Source organism: Salvelinus fontinalis, chromosome 9 (genome assembly GCF_029448725.1).
Source record: "Salvelinus fontinalis isolate EN_2023a chromosome 9, ASM2944872v1, whole genome shotgun sequence".
NCBI lineage: Eukaryota > Metazoa > Chordata > Actinopteri > Salmoniformes > Salmonidae > Salvelinus > Salvelinus fontinalis.
Genome location: NC_074673.1, coordinates 18044021 through 18065616, shown reverse-complemented (window position 1 = coordinate 18065616; position 21596 = coordinate 18044021). Strand labels below are relative to the sequence as shown.

The following is a 21596-nucleotide window of genomic DNA, read 5'->3' as shown; positions in this document are numbered from 1 at the left end:
CTGGATGGCAGGAAGCTTGGCCCCAGTGATGTACTGGGTCGTATGCACTACCCTCTGTAGTGCTTTGTGGTTGGAGGCCGAGCAGTTGCCATACCAGGCAGTGATACAACCCGTCAGGATGCTGTCGATGGTGCAGCTGTAGAACTTTTTGAGGATCTGAGGACACATGCCATGTCTCCTGAGGGGCAATAGGCTTTGTCGTGCCCTCTTCACGACTGTCTTGGTGTGTTTGGACCATGATAGTTTGTTGGTGATGTGGACACCAAGGAACTTGAAGCTCTCAACCTGCTCCACTATAGCCTCGTCGATGAGAATTGGGGCGTGCTCAGTCCTCCTTTTCCTGTAGTCCACAATCATCTCCTTTGTCTTGATCACATTGAGGGAAAGGTTGTTATCCTGGCACCACATGGCCAGGTCTCTGACCTCCCTATAGGCTGTCTCGTCATTGTCGGTGATCAGGCCCACCACTGTTGTGTCGTCGGCAAACTTAATGATGTTATTGGAGTCGTGCCTGGCCCTGCAGTCATTGGTGAACAGGGAGTACAGGAGGGGACTGAGCACACACCCCTGAAGCGCCCCCGTGTTGAGGATCAGTGTGGTGGATGTGTTGTTACCTACCCTTACCACCTGGGGGCGGCCCGTCAGGAAGTCAGGATCCAGTTGCAGAGGGAGGTTTTTAGTCCCAGGGACCTTAGCTTAGTGATGAGCTTTGAGGGCACTATGGTGTTGAATGCTGAGCTGTAGTCAATGAATAGCATTCTCACGTAGGTGTTTATTTTGTCCAGGTGGGAAAGGGCAGTGTGGAGTGCAATATAGATTGCATTTTCTATGGATTTTTATTTATTTTATTTAACCTTTATGAAGTAGGCAAGTCAGTTAAGAACAAAATCTTATTTACAATGATGGACTCCCCCGGCCAAACCCTAAGCTGGACGACGCTGGGCCAATTGTGGGGCGCCCTATGGGACTCCTAATCACGATACAGCCTGGAATAGAACCAGGGTCTGTAGTGACGCCTCTAACACTGAGATGCAGTGCCTTAGACCGCTGCGCCACTTGGGAGCACTTGGGCGGTATGCAAATTGGAGTGGGTCTCGGGTTTATGTGATAATGGTGTGGAAGTGAGCCATGACCAACCTTTCAAAACACTTCATGGCTATAGACGTGAGTGCTACGGGTCGGTAGTCATTTAGGCAGGTTACCTAAGTGTTCTTGGGCACAGGGACTATGGTGGTCTGCTTGAAACATGTTGGTAATACAGACTCAGTCAGGGACAGGTTGAAAATGTCAGTGAAAACACTTGGCAGTTGGTCAGCGCATTCTCGGAGTACACGTCCTGGTAATCCGTCTGGCCTTGTGGCCTTGTGAATGTTGACCTGTTTCAAGGTATTTCTCACATCGGCAATGGAGAGCATGATTGCACAGTCGTCCGGAACAGCTGATGTTCTCATGCATACTTCAGTGTTGCTTGCCCCGACACGGGCATAGAAGTAATTTAGCTCGTCTGGTAGGCTCGTGTCACTGGGCAGCTCGCGACTGTGCTTCCCTTTGTAGTCTGTAATAGTTTACAAGCCCTGCCACATACAACGAGTGTCAGTACAATTCAATCTTACCCCTGTATTGACGCTTTTCCTGTTTGATGGTTTGTCTGAGTGCATTACAGGATTTCTTATAAGTGTCCCATTTAGAGTCCGACTCCTTGAAAGCGGCAGCTCTACCCTTTAGCTCAGTGCGTATCCAGTAAAGGGGGCTTTACTATTCTTGGGAAGCAGAATAGCGTTATCTTCCCACCAGGCCTGAGGGCACAGACTTTCTAGTAGGCTTAAATTGAAGATATGGTAAATAGGAGTGGCAATATCGTCCACTATTAACATCAGTATTTTTCCATTCAAGTTGTCAGACCCCGGTGGCTTGTCATTGTTGATAGACAACAATAATATTTTCACCTCTTCTACACTCCCTTTACGGAATTTCCATGTATTTGATACCATTCCATTTGCTCCGTTCCGGCCATTATTATGAGCCGTTCACTCAGCAGCCTCCTGTGGTTCCCATTACCAGCAGTTCTGTTTCATGGCAGGCCCTAGAGCCTGTGTAGGGAGTTATGGAGTTTTTGATGGACTGAAGGAGAGGGATGTTTTTTATTACTTTTTTTGTGTAATACCTGTGGATTCATATATTTTTTTCCCTTCTCTGTAATTGAAATGACATTTTTTGCATTTTTTTCCCACCCCCGTCCAGTTGGTGGCAGCAATACAAAAATAATTGTGGTACGTCATAAAAGTCACAGAGAAGAAGAAGAGAAGCGTACGTTTGGCCATTTCCGTCATTCCAGCCTGCGGTGTCACTCAACAAAAATTGTGGACTAAGCAGTTACTCCAAACATGTCATTCACAACCGCGTAGGGTAGGTGTAAACACCCTGGCTTTGCACGTTCGAAGTATACATTAACGTACGCCTGGATAATGATAACTTTTAAACTGATAACATATGAATGTCACATGCACCGAACATAACGAGCGTGCAAGTGAAGTTATATTCAGAATCAAGCTAATGCTAGCAGTAGCAGGCTAGCATCTAGCAGACTATTATCCATAACAATGCAGGTACTGGTAGCTAGCTAAGAATATTCCATAACTTGCACGTTTTCTTTGCAATAAGGTAGGTAACGAAAGCTTATTTACAACGGTTTATTTAGTTAGCTCTTTTAGCGAGCATACATTCACAGTGCAGCACCAAAGTCGCTCAATGTTTTTGTTGTTGAGGAAACAAGGCAGTGAAGTAGCAGCAGTTGTTAGCTACCTAGCTACTTAATTACTCGTTAAGCTTAACTACTACTACTTGCTAGGTAGCTAACACATCTACGAATAAGATCATTTGATATAAATGTCTTTCATTTGTCCGTCTGGATTGTGCTTGTAGTTTATGCCTGGAAAACGATGTAGTCTTAGTTATCTACAGTAGGTAACGTTAGCTAACGTTAACGCAAATGTTCAAGTCTGCAAACGTTAACTAGCTAATGTAGCTAACTCACGTCTCACAATGGCTAACTAACTGTCCACTTGTGACATGCTATCATTCACTTACAAAGCTCCCTCACATACCGCTATCTCATGCAGTAGCTAAATCCGTATTAACAGTGTGAAAATGCGTTCTTGTTGCATGTGTCAATACTGACTGCACAGGAAATCGTTGTTTGTGCATGGACGAGGTGAATAGTTGTGGCACTCATTTTAATTTCATGTGTTTTCCAGCTACTGAAAATTCATATGTCTCTTTTGAAACATAGCCTTTGATATTTAGCTAGATATTGGTGCAGGAAACTCTCTGATGTTCAGCCATGGATGAAGAAGACAACCAGGATGAGCTGATCAACCGGAATGCCTCCCACAGAAAAGAAAAAAGGCCTGCAGTATGGTCAATCTCAGGTATGGAATAATATTTCTACATTTTATGAATACCCTAAGGAGTGAATCTGGTTTGGAGTGTTTTTTTTCAAACTCTTGTGCAGTTACCCCCTTAGTTGGGTTTGTTTGGACAGGTGTGAACACTCCGCACTCGGGAGCGCAGTAAACCACAAACAGTGGTTTGCTCAGAAAGGGTCCGATTCAATTCATACTGTGCTGAGGTTTGCTGCAGGTGAGAACCCAGTCCGTACCAAACACAGGAAAATAACCAGAGTCGTGTAGTATTATTGGTTATTTGACTGCGAGCATTTGAAGAAATGCAAGTTGCATCATAACTTAATATATTTTAAACATTCTGAGTATAGCAGCACATTTATGAGCACATCGGATGCAGATTAGAGGAGACGGGGGCTATACCGGGGATACAGGCTACTGTATAGCCCTTTCACGTCACAGTTAGAGCGGCTATTGCGCTGTTTCCTCCCGCATGTTGTTGGAAGACCAAAGCTAAAGTCATATGAAGATTTGGACACAGTGACGCTTCATGATAATCATAGATGGATTTAACGTGAGCATTTTTGTCCAATAAACAAGTTACTTGCATGGACACGTGGTTTTGTTTGTTTGACATTTGACAATGTCGAACCAACCGGACCAACAAAAAAACTATGTAACAAATAATCAAATTCTGATTCAAACTACAGCTCTAAACTATGTTTGAAAGCGCCCTTAGTGATTGGCCCTCATCACTACTGGTATTGGAAATAATTGGATTACTTACTCATCTACTTTTATTTGTCAACTTACAGATGAAGACAGCGATGAAGGTGGAGAGGAATCAGAGGGAGCTTCTGACAGTGGTGAGGAGGAGGAAGACCTCGATGGAGAGGAAGATGAGGAGGAAGAAGAGGAGGATGACAGTGATGGTGAGAGACTATGGAAATGTAGGATTCTGTACTCATGGAAAATAATCAGTAATGGTCTATGGTACGCTTTTAGTATCCAAGGTATAGATCTACCACTTGAGTTTCATAACTTCTGATCATACGACATACTTGTTCCTCAGATGGAGAGGAGGACGATGTGGTGGAGGGTGCGGTGGGGGGAGCGTCTGCTGACTTGGCAGGTCTGAGCTCAGACGAGGACACTGAGAAATGCCCCATCTGCCTTAACTCCTTCCACAGCCAGCCCGTGGCCACGCCAGAGAGCTGCGAACACTACTTCTGCCTCGACTGCATCCTCGAGTGGTCCAAGGTGGGTGGGTGACATTACAGGGTGCAAAATGAGAGGTCAAGGGGCTTTTTATTTAAAGCTTTTTATTCACTTAAGTGTTAGTACAGACACAAAATTATAATATTGTCGGAAGAACTAGAAGACACTCACCCGTTAAAATCATGAGCGTCACTGGAACCTTGGTCCAAAGGCGCCACACCTCATTTTTCACTTTCAGTCCAATAAAGAGGGTTTGTTAAGATGGACAGTAATTATATGTTAAAGTGTGTCCAAATGTTGTGCCTCCAATCATGGTTTGTTCTTCCCCCAGAATGCAAACTCTTGTCCTGTGGACAGAATAGTCTTCAATAACATCTACCTGAGAAAATGTTATGGTGGGAAAGTGCAGAAAATGGTGAGTTTAAAAATTTGACTTCCTCTTGGTGAATGTCTTTTATTTGCCTTCTTTGGTCTTGATTTAATATTGTACATGGTGTTTCTGAATGTATTGTTGGGAGGGGGTTCTGAGAGGTAGAGAAGTAGCTACTACATATGGCATGTGTATTCCACATGAAGGGTGTTTGATTTATTTTGTGGCAAAGATCATTATGGTTGAAACATTGTATTTACAAATATGGGTCAAGCATGGGAGCTGCAGACAGTCACTTTCTTCTCATTCATCTATGTGCATGATGGTTGAGTGCAGATCACAGTGCAGAAACCAGTGAAGGAGGGCCAGGAGGAGGTGATCGACCTTGAGCTGGAACAGACCAGCTGCGAGGTGTGTGGAGGGAGTGACCGTGAAGACTGCCTGCTGCTCTGTGACGGCTGTGATGCTGGGTGAGACAATCAGGAATAAATATCTTTATCTGATCATTCCAATTAACCCTTATAATTTTCCCTGGTTTTTATTTTCTGATCATATCCATGTTCTCTCATTCTTAACCTGGTAGGTACTTTAAAACACTTTATAAATACGGAACTTGATCATATCCATGTTAATACCTAATTCCTACCACTCCATGTCTGTGCTCCGTGGAAGGTACCACATGGAGTGCCTGACCCCCCCGCTGGATGCTGTCCCTGTGGAGGAATGGTTCTGCCCAGAGTGTCAAGCCAACAACCGCCATTCAAGTAATCATACTCAGTACTGACTCATTACATCTTCCTCTGAGGAATACGTTGACAATACTCTTTGTATAAAGCAATATAAAAAAAGTCCTTTTACCAAGATCCCAGAGTTCATCAATGTTATTGCTCCTCAGGGGGTTCAGTGGAAGAGCAGAGCAACACGGAGAGTCTGAGCAGCGCCCGTCCCACAACCAGCCGCTCCCGCCTCCCTGTGGCAGGCCCCACCCGGGCCATTGCCCGCACCCAGCAGAGTGAGAGGGTCCGCGCCAGTGTCAACCACCACCGAATCACCCAGGCACGCATTGCACAGGTTTGGCATGAGGCGTGTTGCTTCCTACTGGCTTCTCTGTTCTGCCTCACTACACTCCGCTCCTCGCCACTAGTGTCAACAGCCCTTACTCTGTAGCATTGACTGAGTAGTATTGATATGAATTCTGTAATCAAAGATTATTTAGTGAGCAGCATGATAATGTACTTATGAAAAATGATGTTACCCATGTTTTCTCTCCTGGGTTGAAACGTGTATGATGGGTGTTTCTGTGTAGAATGGTATTACATAACATTTGATTAATGATGACCCTATGTTATTTTGTCTTGTTTGAATGCGCTACTTGCACCAAGTAACATTTGACCTGCGGGTCTAGAATAGAGAGCCAGAGGGAGGTGTTGATGCTGCAGGCTGTGTGATGCTGCAGCCTGCCTCATTAGACGGCTGTGAAGGTCATGTCAAGTAAAGCATGTCCAAATAGACAGCAGAGAATAGTAGAGTGATGCAGTGTACCTCTGGTCTCAGATCTCCCCCAGCTTTCTGATGCCACAGACCACCTGGCTGGATGAGACTATCAACGCAGTGGTGGCTGGACTCAACACAGCTGTGTACATACGGAACCTCACACCCCGCGTTCCATCCAGTCGACGACGCAGGACAGGTGAAAAAAACACAGTGAACACGCACACACACACACGCACACCCTACCTGGGTTTTTAAAAGAGATGCATTTGCCCACAGTAAAGCGCAGGAAAGGCCAGAGTAAGAGGTCATCGTCTGCCACGGGTGGTAAGGGCAAAGCTGCAGGTACCGGGGTGAGGAGGAGGAGGAAACGGCGAGTGAGAAGGACCAAGTCCAGAAGGAAACTGGTGAGACTTCAAATTTAACAATTATAACATGGAAAATATAGTACCTAAAACAAAATGACAGAATCAGTGCTCATGTTTAATCTGACTGTGTATTCCTAGGTGGTGAAAAAGGAAGCTACGTCACGTGGTCGTATAGCCCGTAGCCTAGGGATAGGGAAGCCCAAACGGGGCTCGTCCCTTCCCTCTGTCTACCGGCCTTCAGAAACCACTCTGGGCAGTATGAGGGCTGACATAGGAGCTGCATCGCTCTCTGTCTATGGAGACCCCTACGATCTGGACCCCTTCACTAGCAGGTCTGTCTCAGGCACAACTCACAACTATAAGATAACATAGTACTTTATTAATCTAGAGAATAGAGATCTCCATCTAATGCTGAAAACAATCATTTCAAACAAAACCATGAAGTGAAAAAAAAGAACTCATAGAAAATAACAGACAATTGTGGAATGGACGTCAACATGGTTCTGAATATTGATTGGCTGTTGATCCCACCCCAGGGATGATGATGAGGAGGAGCAAGCTTCGGCCACGGCCACGTCGTCACTGCTGGAGGCCAAGAGGCGTGGCTTGTCTCGCTCCGCACTCCTCTCGCACCAGCCTGTGGCTCGACCAATCACTGCTGGCCTCTCTAGGTACCCCTTCTCATCTCCTCCCAAATGTTATTTTGTTATGTAGCTCACATCCTTCAATTTGATACATGTCTGACGTGTGGTTGCCATGGGGTTGTAGGTGGGGCCCGAGCCTTCCCCAGTTGGAGGAGGTGGCCCCAGTGCCTGACCTGCTGGGCAGCATCCTATCAGGACAGAGCATGCTTCTGATGGACAGCTCAGATGTAGTCATTAACAGAGATGGATCCCTCAAGGCTAACAAACCAGGTGAGCAGGCTGCTAGGGTTTCTTACTTTCTTTAGTTCAATCTCTTGTCCTTTTTTTTCTTCTTTCTTTCTCTTAGTATTTTGCTGGTACCGTATCTATTACCTGACAATTTAAGAACTAGTGAACGTTTTATTGCTTGTTAACCATTGATTTTGAAGTCTGTTGGATTCTGTGTGTTACACAGCAACATCATGTTGAGTCAGGTGTTGTTTGTGTTGTAGTGGGTTTGTCGTCATCCATGCCCGGCAGCAGTAGGAGCAGCAGCTCTGGTGAATCAGTAGCCCAGCTCCACTCAGGGATGTCCCCTACCACAGCAGCCAGCTCCCTTTGTCTCCCCATTAACGGAGACCTGGTAGCAGGACCCTGCCTGTCCCCTCTCACCCCTTCATCCCCCCGCCCAGCCACTTATCCACCTCCCATCCTGAGTCACCCACACCCCCACATCCCTGCCCCCTGTAGACCCAGCCCTAGTCCTGGACACAGCCACTGGGAGGGCACCGGTGTACTACCCCCCCATGGGACCCAGAGGGCTGCCACCTCCACTCCTACCCCAGACTCTCACTCCAGAGGTAGGGAGACGGTGCCACCACAGCCCCAGGCTAAGAAGGTCGCTGCTAAACCAGTATGGGAAGCACCAGTATCGGTGCTTCCCAGGATACCAAGGATAAAACGGGAGAGCGGTGGCCCGACGAATGGCAACGCCAGCAGAGGGGGTAGTAGTGGTAGTAGTAGCAGTGCTAATGGTAGTGGTAGTAATAGCTTCCCTGATGCCTGTGTGAACAGCCTGGGTGGGAACAGGGGCAGGCAGCAAACTGTGGACCAGCAGCAGGGCAGGACAGAGGGACAGAGACCAGACAGAGCAGGCCCTTCCTCAGCCTTCTCCAGCTCCTTCTCCTCTTCGTTCTCCTCTTCTGATTCTCCATCTAACCCTGCCCGCACCTCTTCACCAGCATCATCCACGGTGTGCTTCCGGATCAACGCCAGCTCTGTCTGGCATGCCCGAAAGCTTAGCAACGCCTCTGCAATTGTTGCCGCTGGCAACTGTCTAGAACCAGCGTCTGCGGACGAAGAGGAGGCGAAGAGTAAAAGAGAGGAGCGCAGGAACAAACAGAATCCCCTGATGTCCTCACACACACCAGTCAAAGAGGAGAAGGAAGAGGGGGATATATATGACCCCTTCCATCCAACCGGCTCAGACAGCGAAGCAGAGAGCCATGCTGGGGGGAAACCAACCATGGTGCACAAGGAAGGTCCCAGCCAGCAGGTGAAGGAAGGTCCCAGCCAGCAGGTGAAGGAATGTCCCAGCCAGCAGGTGAAGGAAGGTCCCAGCCAGCAGGTGAAGGAAGGTCCCAGCCAGCAGGTGAAGGAAGGTCCCAGCCAGCAGGTGAAGGAAGATCCCAGCCAGCAGGTGAAGGAAGGTCCCAGCCAGCAGGTGAAGGAAGGTCCCAGCCAGCAGGTGAAGGAAGGTGCCAGCCAGCAGGTGAAGGAAGGTGCCAGCCAGCAGGTGAAGGAAGGTGCCAGCCAGCAGGTGAAGGAAGGTGCCAGCCAGCAGGTGAAGGAAGGTGCCAGCCAGCAGGTGAAGGAAGGTGCCAGCCAGCAGGTGAAGGAAGGTGCCAGCCAGCAGGTGAAGGAAGGTGCCAGCCAGCAGGTGAAAGCCGTGTCACTGGAGATGGATGAGGGCCCAGGAGAAGGTCTGGAGGTGAAGAGGGAGCTAGAGAACTCTGACACTGCAAAGCCTGGTCACAGCCCTCACAACGCACCCAGGTCTGTGATGACTGGCACCAGCACACCTCTGTCCCAGAGCCAGGTCCATCTGAAGAGGGAGAGGAATGAGCCAGGGGGTGAGAAAGGGCAGTACAGCACGACTGGCAACAGTAGAGAGCCCCAGAACCAGCAGACTACTCCTTCCTCATCCAGCTTAGCCTCCAGCCACCACAGAAACAGGATGGTGAAGACTGAGATAAAGTCAGAGCCCCAGGCCAGCCCCCCCAGGTCCCCATCCAGGTCTAAATCACACTCCAGGCCCTCAGGCCAGGGGAGCAAAACATCCAAAGGCAGGGGGTCTTCCACAGAGCGGCGGTCTGCCTCAAACAGCCCGGAGGCCGGCAGGAGGAGGGAAGACAAGGCCCCGGACCAGGCAGGGAGGAAGAGACGTTATGAGAGGGGTAGGAGAGGAGACAAGGGGGGAGAGAGGAGTTCTAGGCGTTCGGGATCAAGGGAGAGGAGAAGGACTCGTTCCCCGTCAGACAGTTCTACCTCTGATATCTCTGAGAGGTCTCGCAGGAAGAAGAGACGGTCACGTTCTCCCTCCAAAGACAGGAGGCGCTCCAGGTACTAATGTCATTGTTTGATAATGTACATTTTGTATACAGTAATTTGGTTGTGTTTTAATAATATATGTGTTCTCGTATATTTCCTATTATTATAACTATTTCTAATATTTTGATTTAGGTCATGGTCAGGCTCCAGCAGCAGAGAGCGGTCCAAGAGGAAAAAGCAGAAGAGAGGGAGCAGGGAGAGGAACGAGGGCAGAGGGAGTGAAAGAGAGAAGGGTCGCCCGTCAAAGGACAAGAAGCGTGATTACTCGCAGTCTCGCTCGCGTTCCCGTTCCAGGTCTAGGGAGAGGAGGAAAGACCACTTACGATCACAACCATCATCCTCCAGATCAAAGAACAGGGTTGAGGTGCGGTCGAAAGACAGGAAGAGGCCAAAGTCCAGGTCGCGGTCCAGAGAGAGGAGGAAAGAAGAGGGGTCACAGAGACCACCAGGGTCTTTCTCAACCACCACCTTCAATAAGCTAGAAGAACAGAAAGAGAAGAAAAAGGTAAAAGTTCTCCCCCGTGTCCCTCTGAAAGAGGAGAGCGAGACTAAAGAAGAGAGAAAAGAGCGAGAGGTCAAACAGCAGATGCTTTCCTCAGGACTCAAATCTCTCTCTGTCCTCTCTGTCTCAGAGGTGAAAAAGGAGAGTGACAGCAATGACATTAGAACAGAGAGACTCGCCTCTCTCTCAACAAAACTACTCAAGGAGTCTAAGCTGCTCAAAGAGATAAAAAAAGAGAAACCTGCCTTTGATATGTTGGAAGAATCACTGGATAGTAAACCAATCAAAAAAGAAAAACCTCTGTCAACATTCAGCACAGTCAAGGACTTGCAACAGCACAAGAATATCGAAAAAGAACACCCTTCCACCCTCATAAAGGAGGCGTGCGCCGTCTCCACATCAGACATAGCAGATCAAAAAGATCAGGCGTTAAAGGACACCAGCAAGACTGAGCCCATCTGGCCTGAGCTGCCTCAACACCTAACCTCCAACATCCCTGTTCCCCCCACCCAAACTGGCCAATCCAGCCCAAGCTTCTCAACACTCAGCACACACCTTGTCCCTGCTCCTCCTCAGGCTGCTGAGAGTATAGCCAGCCAGCAGGGGACCCCATCCCTGATTCCTCCAGTACCAGAGGCCCTCACAGAGACTCCTCCACTAGTCCAACCCATCTCAGTGAACCCAGAGAAGCACGAGGTAGAGGAGCTTTCAGACGATGACATGGACGTGGACATGATGCTGGACAGCCTGGACTATGTGAAGACGGAGCCAGGAGGAGAGAGTGGGGAGTCTGGGGTCAAACAGGAGAAGGAAGGAGAGGGGGAGGAGGGGAAGACTGAGGGAGAACCGGTGCCAGTCACGGCAGGTGCCAAGGCCAAACCCTCGGTGAAGAGGGTCACCTGGAACCTACAGGAGCCAGAGGGGCCACAGCCAGAGAAGACTGGCACTAGTGAGTATTATAGTACCCTTTAAAAACATTTAAGCATACCATAACCTAGATTGGCACAATTAGAGCCCTTACGTGTTGAATTACATCAATCAACAATTTGTAGTCGACTCTTTGACTCTGGTTCAGAAACAATTTCTAATTCACTTAACACAGAGAGGGTCATAGCTCTTGAATTAGGAACAGCTAGTTAAGATGTGGTGTTTTTGCCTTCGTCTCAGAGCTGGCCCTCTACAAACTGAAGCTGAAACAGGAGGGAGCTCGCAGACCTGCCTCTTCCGCCCAGGCATCCAGTCAGGTACGGCTCATTAGGTTGACCTTGCGTACTTACCTAGATAGCTGATTTGTTCTGTGTGGTGTGAGGTCAGTGCTTAGCTTCAGGCCTCTACCGCTGTATGCTGCCTTTCTTTCCTGCAAATGTGTAGTTATGATCAATCAGTAAACTGGCAGTTCACTATGAAATGGCACCTAGTCACGGCATCGTACTGGCGGCCGGTCATGTCAATATCAAGTAGATGTTCTGTTGATCTTTACAGATATCTGTGATTTAGTGCTCAGAACCTTCAGTACAAACTATTTCTGTAATAAACATGCACCTCTGCCACAAGGTGGCAGACTGTCCGTTTTGACTCGGAGTGCAGTTGTGGCGTGTCAGCGGAAAGCCAGTGCAGATCAAATAGGGCCCAAGAGAGATCATGTGACTGAAACTTGAACTGATAGAGGAGGGTTTTATGGTGAAATGAAAGTAGAAACCTTACAAGGGAAATCAAAACTGAAGCCAAGTTACACATCACAAAGGCTATGTGCTAATAATACCTTAACACAATAACATATTTTCTGCTAGGGCATGATGAGGCAAGAGATGGGAGACATGAGACATCAACTTGTGTTGCTTAATTCATTTTTTATAATTCTCCCTCAACATAAATACACAGTTTAAGTTAATGTTAAACTTGCCCACACATCTCAAATTGGGATTTGTCCAATAATCAAAAGGCTTACATGTGAAGATTGCCTCATCTAAATCTTCCCACCTATAGGAGGCTCCCTTGAAGGCTACGTCACTCACTGACCCCAAGGTCCAGAGTACCAAGAGGGGCAGTGTGTCCATAACGCTCCCTAGTGCCACCTCCAGCAGCCTAACCACCGTAGCGCTGTCGAAACCTGGGCAGGGGGAACCCAACGAAGACCTGGGAGAGGATGATGTTTCTAGGAACGATAAGGTGAGTCTGAGAGGAGGAAGGAAAATTATGGTCTTCAAATGGATCGATGCACATTTGGGTGATATCAGTAGCAGCTGTCTAGGTCCCTTACTTTTTTCAATCTTTACTAACAACATGCCACTGGCTTTTAGTAAAGCCTGTGTGTCTATGTATGCGGATGACTCAACACTATACACGTCAGCTACTACAGCGACTGAAATGACTGCAACACTTAAGAGCTGCAGGTAATTTCAGAATGGGTGGCAAGGAATAAGTTAAATATTTCAAAAACGAAAAGCATTGTATTTGGAACAAATCATTCACTAAACCTCAACTAAATCGTGTAATGAATAATGTCAAAATTGAGCAAGTTGAGGTGACTAAACTGCTTGGAGTAACCCTCTATTGTAAACTGTCATGGCCCAAAAATATTGATACAACAGTAGCTAAGATGGGGAAGAAATCTGTCCATAAGAAAACGCTGTTCTGCCTTAACAGCACCATCAACAAGGTAGGTTCTACAGACTAGAGTTCGACCGATTAATCGAAATGGCTGATTAATTAGGGCCGATTTCAAGTTTTCATAACAAACAGTAATCGGCATTTTTGGACACCGATCATGGTCGATTACATTGCACTCCACGAGGAGACTGCGTGGCAGGCTGACTACCTGTGATGCGAGTGCAGCAAGGAGCCACGGTAAGGTGCTAGCTAACATTAAACGTATCTTATAAAAAACAATCAATCTTAACATAATCACTAGTTAACTACACATGGTGGTTGATATTACTAGTTTATCTAGCTTGTCCTGCGTTGTATATAATCAATGCGGGGCCTGTTCATTTATCATCGAATCACAGCCTACTTCGCCAAACGGGTGATTTTAACAAGCGCATTCGCGAAAAAAAGCACTGTCGTTGCACCAATGTGTACCTAACCACAAACACCAACACCTTTCTTTAAGTTAATACACAAGTATAGATTTTTAAACCTGCATATATAGTTAATATTGCCTGCTAACATTAATTTATTTTAACTAGGGAAATTTTGTTACTTATCTTGCGGTCTGTGCAACAGAGTCAGGGTATATGCAGCAGTTTGGGCCACCTGGCTCATTGCAAACTGTGTGAAGACCATTTCTTCCTAACAAAGACAGCCAACTTCGCCAAATGGAGGATGATTTAACAAAAGCGCAATACACAAGTATATATATTTTTAAACCTGTATATTTAGTTAAAAGAAATGCATGTTAGCAGGCAATATTAAACTAGGGAAATTGTGTCACTTCTCTTGCATTCATTGCACGCAGAGTCAGGGTATATGCAACAGTTTCGGCTGCCTGGCTCGTTGCGAACTAATTTGCCAGAATTTTACATAATTATGACATAACATTGAAGGCTGTCCAATATAACAGGAATATTTAGACTGATGGATGCCACCCGTTAGATAACATACGGAACGGTTCCGTATTTCACTGAATTAATAAATGTTTTGTTTTTGAGATGATAGTTTCCGGATTCGACCATATTAATGACCTAAGGCTCATATTTCTGTGTGTTATTATGTTATAATTAAGTCTATGATTTGATAGAGCAGTCTGACTGAGCGGTGGTAGGCAACAGCAGGCTCGTAAGCATTCATTCAAACAGCACTTTACTGCGCTTGCCAGCAGCTCTTCGCTGTGCTTCAAGCATTGCGCTGTTTATGACTTCAAGTCTATCAACTCCTGAGATTAGGCTGGCAACACTATAGTACCTATTAGAACATCCAATAGTCAAAGGTATATGAAATACAAATGGTATAGAGAGAAATAGTCCCATAATAACTACAACCTAAAACTTCTTACCTGGGAATATTGAAGACTCATGTTAAAAGGAACCACCAGCTTTCATATGTTCTGAGCAAGGAACTTAAACGTTAGCTTTTTTACATGGCACATATTGCACTTTTACTTCTCCAACACTTTTTTTTTGCATGATTTAAACCAAATTGAACCTGTTTCATTATTCATTTGAGACTAAATTGATTTTATTGATGTATTATATTAAGTTAAAATAAAGTGTTCATTGTTCATTCAGTGTTGTTGTAATTGTTATTATTACAAATATATATATATATATATGTGCAGTTGTATGGTCAAGTGCCACAAAGAGGGACTTGCAATTGGATCAGAACTGGGCATCATGGCTGGCCTTAGATGTACACAGAGAGCTAACATAAATAATATGCATGTCAATCTCTCCTGGCTCAAAGTGGAGGAGGGATTGACTTCATCACTACTTGTATTTGTGAGAAGTATTGACATGTTGAATGCACCGAGCTGTCTGTTTGAACTACTGGCACACAGCTCAGACACCCATGCATACCCCACAAGACATATGCCACCAGAGGTCTCGTCATAGTCCACAACAGACTATGGCAGGCGCACATTACTACATACAGAGTCTTGCGAAAGTATTCCCCCCCCTTTGCATTTTTCTTATTTTGTTGCCTTACAACCTGAAATTAAAATAGATTTTTGGGGGGTTTGTATCATTTGATTTACACAACATGCCTACCACTTTGAAGATGCAAAATATATTTTATTTTGAAACAAACAGCAATCTTTAAGTCATACCACAGATTCTCAATTGAATTGAAGTCTTGGCTTTGACTAGGCCATTCCAGTATGTTTCCCCTTAAACCACTCGAGTGTTGCTTTAGCAGTATGCTTAGGGTCATTGTCCTGCTGGAAGGTGAACCTCCGTCCCAGTCTCAAATCTCTGGAAGACTGAAAAAGGTTTCCCTCAAGAATTACCCTCTATTTAGCGCCATCATTCCTTCAATTCTGACCAGTTTCCCAGTCCCTGCCGATGATGGTGTTCTCTGGGTGATGAGAGGTGTTGGGTTTGCGCCAGACATATAATTTTCCTTGATGGCCAAAAAGCTAGATTTTAGTCTAATTTGACCAGAATACCTTCTTCCATATGTTTGGGGTGTTTCCCACATGCCGTTTGGCGAACACCCAACCTGTTGCTTATGTTTTTCTTTAAGCAATGCCTTTTTTCTTGCCACTCTTCCGTAAAGCCCAGCTCTGTGGAGTGTACGGCTTAAAGTGGTCCTATGGACAGATGCTCCACAGCGGAGATTGGAGTTTTACAGCTCCTTCAGGGTGATCTTTGGTCTCTTTGTTTCCTCTCTGATTAATGCCCTCCTTGCCTGGTCTGAGTTTTGGTGGGCGGCCCTCTCTTGACAGGTTTGTTGTGGTGCCATATTCTTTCCATTTTTTAATAATGGATTTAATGGTGCTCTGTGGGATGTTCAAAGTTTCAGATTTTTTATATCCCAACCTTGATCTGTACTTCTCCACAACTTTGTCCCTGACCTGTTTGGAGATCTCCTTGGTCTTCATTGCTTGGTGGTGCCCCTTGCTTTGTGGTGTTGCAGACTCTGGGGCCTTTCAGAACAGGCGTATATATACTGAGATCATGTGACACTTAGATTGCACGCAGGTGGACTTTATTTAACTAATTATGTGACTTCTGAAGGTAATTGGTTGCACCAGATCTTATTTAGGGGCTTCATAGTGAAGGGGGTGAATACATACTGTATGCACACACTACTTAAACTTTTTTGGGGCTTCTTTTTTTGTGTGTAATTTGGACTATTTTGTGTGTGTCCATTACATGAAATCCAAATAAATATCCATTTAAATTACAGGTTGTAATGCAACAAAATAGGAAAAACGCCAAGGGGGTGAATACTTTTGCAAGGCACTGTAGAGCCATGACTAAACTCTATTCCACATCAAGAATAGGGGTCTGAGGGAACACACTTGTAAGAATATAAGTGCCTTCATTTTGCTGGACCCCAGGAAGAGTAGCTGCTGCATTGGCAACAGCTAATGAGGATCCACAATAAATACAAATACTTGTTGCAAGTGAATACTTGTTGCAAGTGAATACTTGTTGCAATGTAAATACATGGCTCTGGGCCCCTTTTATAGTTGTGTGTGTGTTGACCAATCCCTTGTTTCTGTCCACAGTACATAAAGAAGCTCCACATGCAGGAGAGAGCCATAGAGGAGGTGAAGCTGGCTATCAAGCCGTTCTACCAGAAGAGAGACATCACTAAGGACGAATACAAGGATATCGTACGCAAGGCTGTCCAGAAGGTACACCTGATCATTGGCTAAAAATTAGTCATGTGGTTTACAATGATAAGTTAAAATGAGTTTTTATGGAAACTGGAGAACATGCACATAATAATGTAACCAAAGATGTTAATCATGGGAGTGAATCTTTGGTTCAAGTGTCTTTCATTGGTTGATGTAAGGCAGGGGTGGGCAACTGGCGGCCATGCAGCCCCCTTTTTGAAGGTCTCTCGGACCAATTGGTTATGTATCAGCAGTTTTTCTCTTATGTCAGTCACTGATGGTTAGTCAATTAGCTCATGTTAGCTAACATGTTTTAGATTACAAAGTTAGTTTAGTGGCCAACTATCTAAACTTGTTATCATGATCAAATTACCACAGAGGGGCCTCCCGTCTTGTGATTTTGTTAGTCAGTCTCACTTAGATATCATATTCAAAACTGCAAACATTTCTCTGCACCCTATGGCAAAATGTGTAGAATTGACGGAAATTATCTCTAAAACGTATAAAATGTTTCTCTGCTGTCAAGATGGGGGCCACTAAAATGTCAAATGTTTTGCTCGCAATGGGGGGGGGCTATGGATGTGGGTACTGATGTGGATAAGCAGACACGCGAGCAACTGCAGCCCTTCATGAGTTCAGACTGTGGCCCCCACCCCCATAAAAGTTGCCCATCCCTGATATAAGGGCTTGCCCCAACATGTGCAATATGAGAGTTTAGATTTACAAGAATCGACTGAGTCTTACTCTAATTCTTGCAGAAAGACAGCCATTGTGTTTCACTGTGGATTTAAATAAAGTAATTTGACTGTGCTTGTACATTGCTTCACTAAGATGCATGTGATTTTGTTTTCCATTGCGTTTCCAGGTCTGCCATAGTAAGAGCGGGGCGATCAACCCAGTAAAAGTGGCCAACCTGGTCAAAGCCTACGTGGACAAATACAAACACGCCAGGAAACATAGGAAAGTAGAGGATGGAGGGAAGACACAGGAGGCAGAAACAGATAGAACAAATGACCCAGAGACCCCATGAGGACATTCATCCACAAGCCCTGGAGACTCAGCCATTTTCACACTAATTTGATTATTTCTGTTATCAAATTGTCACCGGTTGTTAAGGGACTCAAGGACTTTGAGAAATAGTGCCTCCAGATTGGCTATTTTATTCATTGTTTTTGGGGATTATAAAGTTGTTACGTTCTGTTCATAGTAATTCACCATCTCACAAAATAATGGAAGAGCCTTTTCGTTGAAAGTTGTGTAAATAACTTAGTAGACCCAATGTGGTCTTGCACTTTGATTACCACCGAATGACAAGCATCTGTTTTTGAATTGGATTTGTTTCAAGATTCACACAAGGACAGACCATGCACTTTGTTTTCATGGTCTAGCATAGTCTACTCTTGGAGAGGTTACCACAGAGATTCTGTCTTAAACAGACAACTCTGTCAGAGCCTTTCCATCAAGAGAGGTTGAGGAATAATGTGAATGAGCTATTTCTACAGGCAAAATGTCTGAGAAGAAGCAGTGCTGATTTTTTTTTAAATTGTGTCTTTTGTATGGGAGAGGGGTGTTTAACTGTGGCATGAGTCCTAATTTTGTGGTGTCAAAGTCTAATGCTGTCATTGACATATTAGAAGAAGAAAATAATGCCACAGTGCAGAAAAATACATGTATGCAATTTTGTAGAGTAGGAAAGTTATTTCTGATTTTAGATTTGGTGTAAATATAGATTTTAGATTCACTATGTACGCCCTTCGAGTTGAGTTAGCTGCCTACTGGGTATTCACAAATGTATATTGTGAATGGTTCTGGAGGAAGTTTTTGTTTTTGTGAATGTCTCTGTGCTATGGGATGTGGGTCCGATGGAGTGCTGGTTGGCCAAACGGTACAGTTAGGCTCTTAAGTTGACCAGTTTCTCACAGCAGGAAAATAGTCTTGTAGCAACAGGAAATTTGAATTACTGTGTGGATTATAACTAAATAACATTTTTGTAGGGGTTGATACATTTTTAGTTGGGGCAAATCAAGCCTGAAATTTTTAAGTGGAAATATCAAACTTTAGAAGCCTTTTTAAACCACGAATACTCTTCATGTTTGCATTTCCTGCTGTGCCTTGAAATGTCCTGCAACAACAGGGTGATCAAGTTAAGATCCTACATCTGTATGTGGCTACACATAGTGGCTATCCTCCTGAGTGGTGTTCAGATTGAGTCAACGCTCCTCTGGTGTCTCTTGGCAGAATACTCAAGATAAGGGCACACAACTCAGACTTCCCAAAAAACATGGTTGTTGATAACGTTTCTGTTATGTGTGCATTTTCTCAAATTCAGACTAGGCCCAAAGTGTACTGGTTTTAATTCTACTTTTACTTCAGCTATTGACTAAGACATAGGAAACTAGGTGAGACTTTAATTAATCAATTGACAAGTAATTTGCCAAGGAGGAATGAAAACCTGCAGCCCTGGGGGACAGGAGTTTAATATGTTTTAAAGCTGAGTGAATTCTGTACCTTCACCATTCTTTTCTGTTATTTTACAGTTATTTCAGAGTCAAGTGGCTAGTCCTGTTGTATATTGGTATCATAAGCTATATCATAAGACAAAGCAGACAATGCCTGTCTTGCAGCTTAATGTTTGCAGTTATTCACACTTGATTATGAACTCAACTAGTTGCTCACATTTCCTTTAAAAGATTGTCTGATTAAAAAAGAAAATGTTCCAATTTGAATAACATTTGCAAAAACAAACTGATTTTGTTTCGTTACTTACAAATATCACTATACTTGTCATGGGGAGTGTGTGCATGGTTAAATAGCTAACAGTCCGTAGTCAGGGCCAGGATGTTTTTGATGACTACATGAACTGATTATAAAAAAAAAACAGAGGCCCAAAGTGTTTCCTAGTCAGGTGGCGTGGGTAGGAGAAATTGGCCCTAGTCATACTGTATGCAAGTCATGTCATCCTTAACACTGTTTCTCAGTGGAGGTGGTTGGCTTCCTTCCTTCTAATGAATACTGCTGTCCACTGTGCCTGAAAACAGTTGTCCTTCTCAATTTATTTTCAGATTCCTCTTAATCTCTTCTAAAATGTTCTATGTAGAAAAGTGCTTGACACTGTCACCCTATCTTTTCCTTTTTTGTAATTGACGTGTCCATACTGTGTGTGTTCAGTAGAACGGGTGTGTGTGGACCTGCCTTTGGCTAAGCTTGTCTTGTCCTGCACCTTGGACTTAATGATAAAAATGTCAAATCAATCCCGGAATATTATCCTCTTGGCACTTCTGTAAACCTGAAAGGATTGTCAGAGGCATGTCAGAGGCAAGATGGAGCTATTATTGAATTGTGTATACTATATTGAATTATTGAATTGTGTATACTATACCTATCTGATCCTTTCAGATGTACTTGAAGTGTCCAGGGGTTGATTGGATTTGAGCATGTACTGTACCTTTTTTCTTCCCTCATTTACTTGACACTTAGGACAAGTGCTTCAAAAAGGGAACACAAAATTATAACTAAGTGAAATAAAAGTAAGATTTGTCCCAATTTACATTTTGCTCTGATCATGTTTTACTAACATGCTAAATTTAAGGGATAACTTTTGTGACCGTATGGGCAACATTTTGGAAAGGAACCCACAATTATAATACCATAATATTTTACATGAGGATATTACACATTTTTACAATTTCCTCTCAAACTGTGATCAATCAATCAAGTTTATTTTATATAGCCCTTCGTACATCAGCTAATATCTCGAAGTGCTGTACAGAAACCCAGCCTAAAACCCCAAACAGCAAGCAATGCAGGTGTAGAAGCACGGTGGCTAGGAAAAACTCCTTAGAAAGGCCAAAACCTAGGAAGAAACCTAGAGAGGAACCAGGCTATGAGGGGTGGCCAGTCCTCTTCTGGCTGTGCCGGGTGGAGATTATAACAGAACATGGCCAAGGTGTTCAAAATGTTCATAAATGACAAGCATGGTCAAATAATAATCAGGAATAAATGTCAGTTGGCTTTTCATAGCCGATCATTAAGAGTTGAAAACAGCAGGTCTGGGACAGGTAGGGGTTCCATAACTGCAGGCAGAACAGTTGAAACTGGGACAGCAGCAAGGCCAGGTGGACTGGGGACAGCAAGGAGTCATCATGCCCAGTAGTCCTGACGTATGGTCCTAGGGCTCAAGTCCTCTGAGAGAGAGAAAGAAAGAGAGAAGGAGAGAATTAGAGAGAGCATACTTGAAAGAGAAGGAGAGAATTAGAGAGAGCATACTTAAATTAATGAAATGATGAGATAAGGGTATTTCACCAGGATTGGGGTTATATTCATTCCAGTTCAATTCCTGTCAACTTTTAAAGCAGCCATGACATTTCTCCATAGGAATGCATTTCAATGCCTGAATTGGCTGGAATGAAGGTGGAAACCCCAACCAATGCCTGATTTCAACTATTCTGCTGTAGGTTTCTCTGAGCAATGGTTTGTTGCTCTATACTAACTTTCTTTTCGTCCCTGGCAGGTCTGTATTATCCTTACTGCTGCCTTGACTATAGCTCACTGGGCCTGGGACAGACTACTGGACGTCCCACTGGGCCTGGGCCAGACTACCGGAGGTCCCACTGGGCCAGACTACTGGACGTGTCACTGGGCCGGGGCCAGACTACTGGACGTGTCACTGGGCCTGGGCCAGACTACTGGACGTGTCACTGGGCCTGGGCCAGACTACTGGACGTCCCACT

The 21596-nt window shown here is 44.9% G+C and overlaps 1 protein-coding gene across 4 annotated transcripts; it reads left to right on the top strand.

Moving 5' to 3' along the window:
- Positions 1–1544: 1544 nt before the first annotated feature.
- Positions 1545–20413, top strand: LOC129862187 (PHD and RING finger domain-containing protein 1-like). 4 transcript variants are annotated; one of them, XM_055933598.1, is made up of 19 exons: positions 1545–2406; positions 3308–3428; positions 4217–4333; positions 4474–4661; positions 4951–5034; positions 5326–5459; positions 5662–5753; positions 5885–6060; positions 6544–6679; positions 6760–6887; positions 6987–7180; positions 7385–7519; positions 7617–7762; positions 7984–10093; positions 10214–11532; positions 11751–11827; positions 12570–12752; positions 16756–16884; positions 17732–20413. In XM_055933598.1, the coding sequence occupies exons 2-19, from the start codon at positions 3341–3343 to the stop codon at positions 17894–17896; spliced, it is 5601 nt and encodes a 1866-aa protein (XP_055789573.1). In that variant the 5' UTR covers positions 1545–2406; positions 3308–3340; the 3' UTR covers positions 17897–20413. The 4 variants fall into 4 exon arrangements, with proteins under 4 accessions (XP_055789573.1, XP_055789571.1, XP_055789570.1 ...); XM_055933596.1 differs by having other exon boundaries at positions 3304–3428; XM_055933595.1 differs by having other exon boundaries at positions 1546–2406; positions 3290–3428.
- The last annotated feature ends 1183 nt before the right edge of the window (positions 20414–21596 follow it).

Excerpts from the sequence above, each read along its gene's own strand:
- LOC129862187 (XM_055933598.1), top strand. The coding sequence starts at position 3,341 with ATGGATGAAGAAGACAACCAGGATGAGCTGATCAACCGGAATGCCTCC. Across the intron at positions 6,680-6,759 it reads CAGTCGACGACGCAGGACAG|TAAAGCGCAGGAAAGGCCAG; the intron begins GTGAAAAAAACA and ends ATTTGCCCACAG. Across the intron at positions 16,885-17,731 it reads TACGCAAGGCTGTCCAGAAG|GTCTGCCATAGTAAGAGCGG; the intron begins GTACACCTGATC and ends TTGCGTTTCCAG.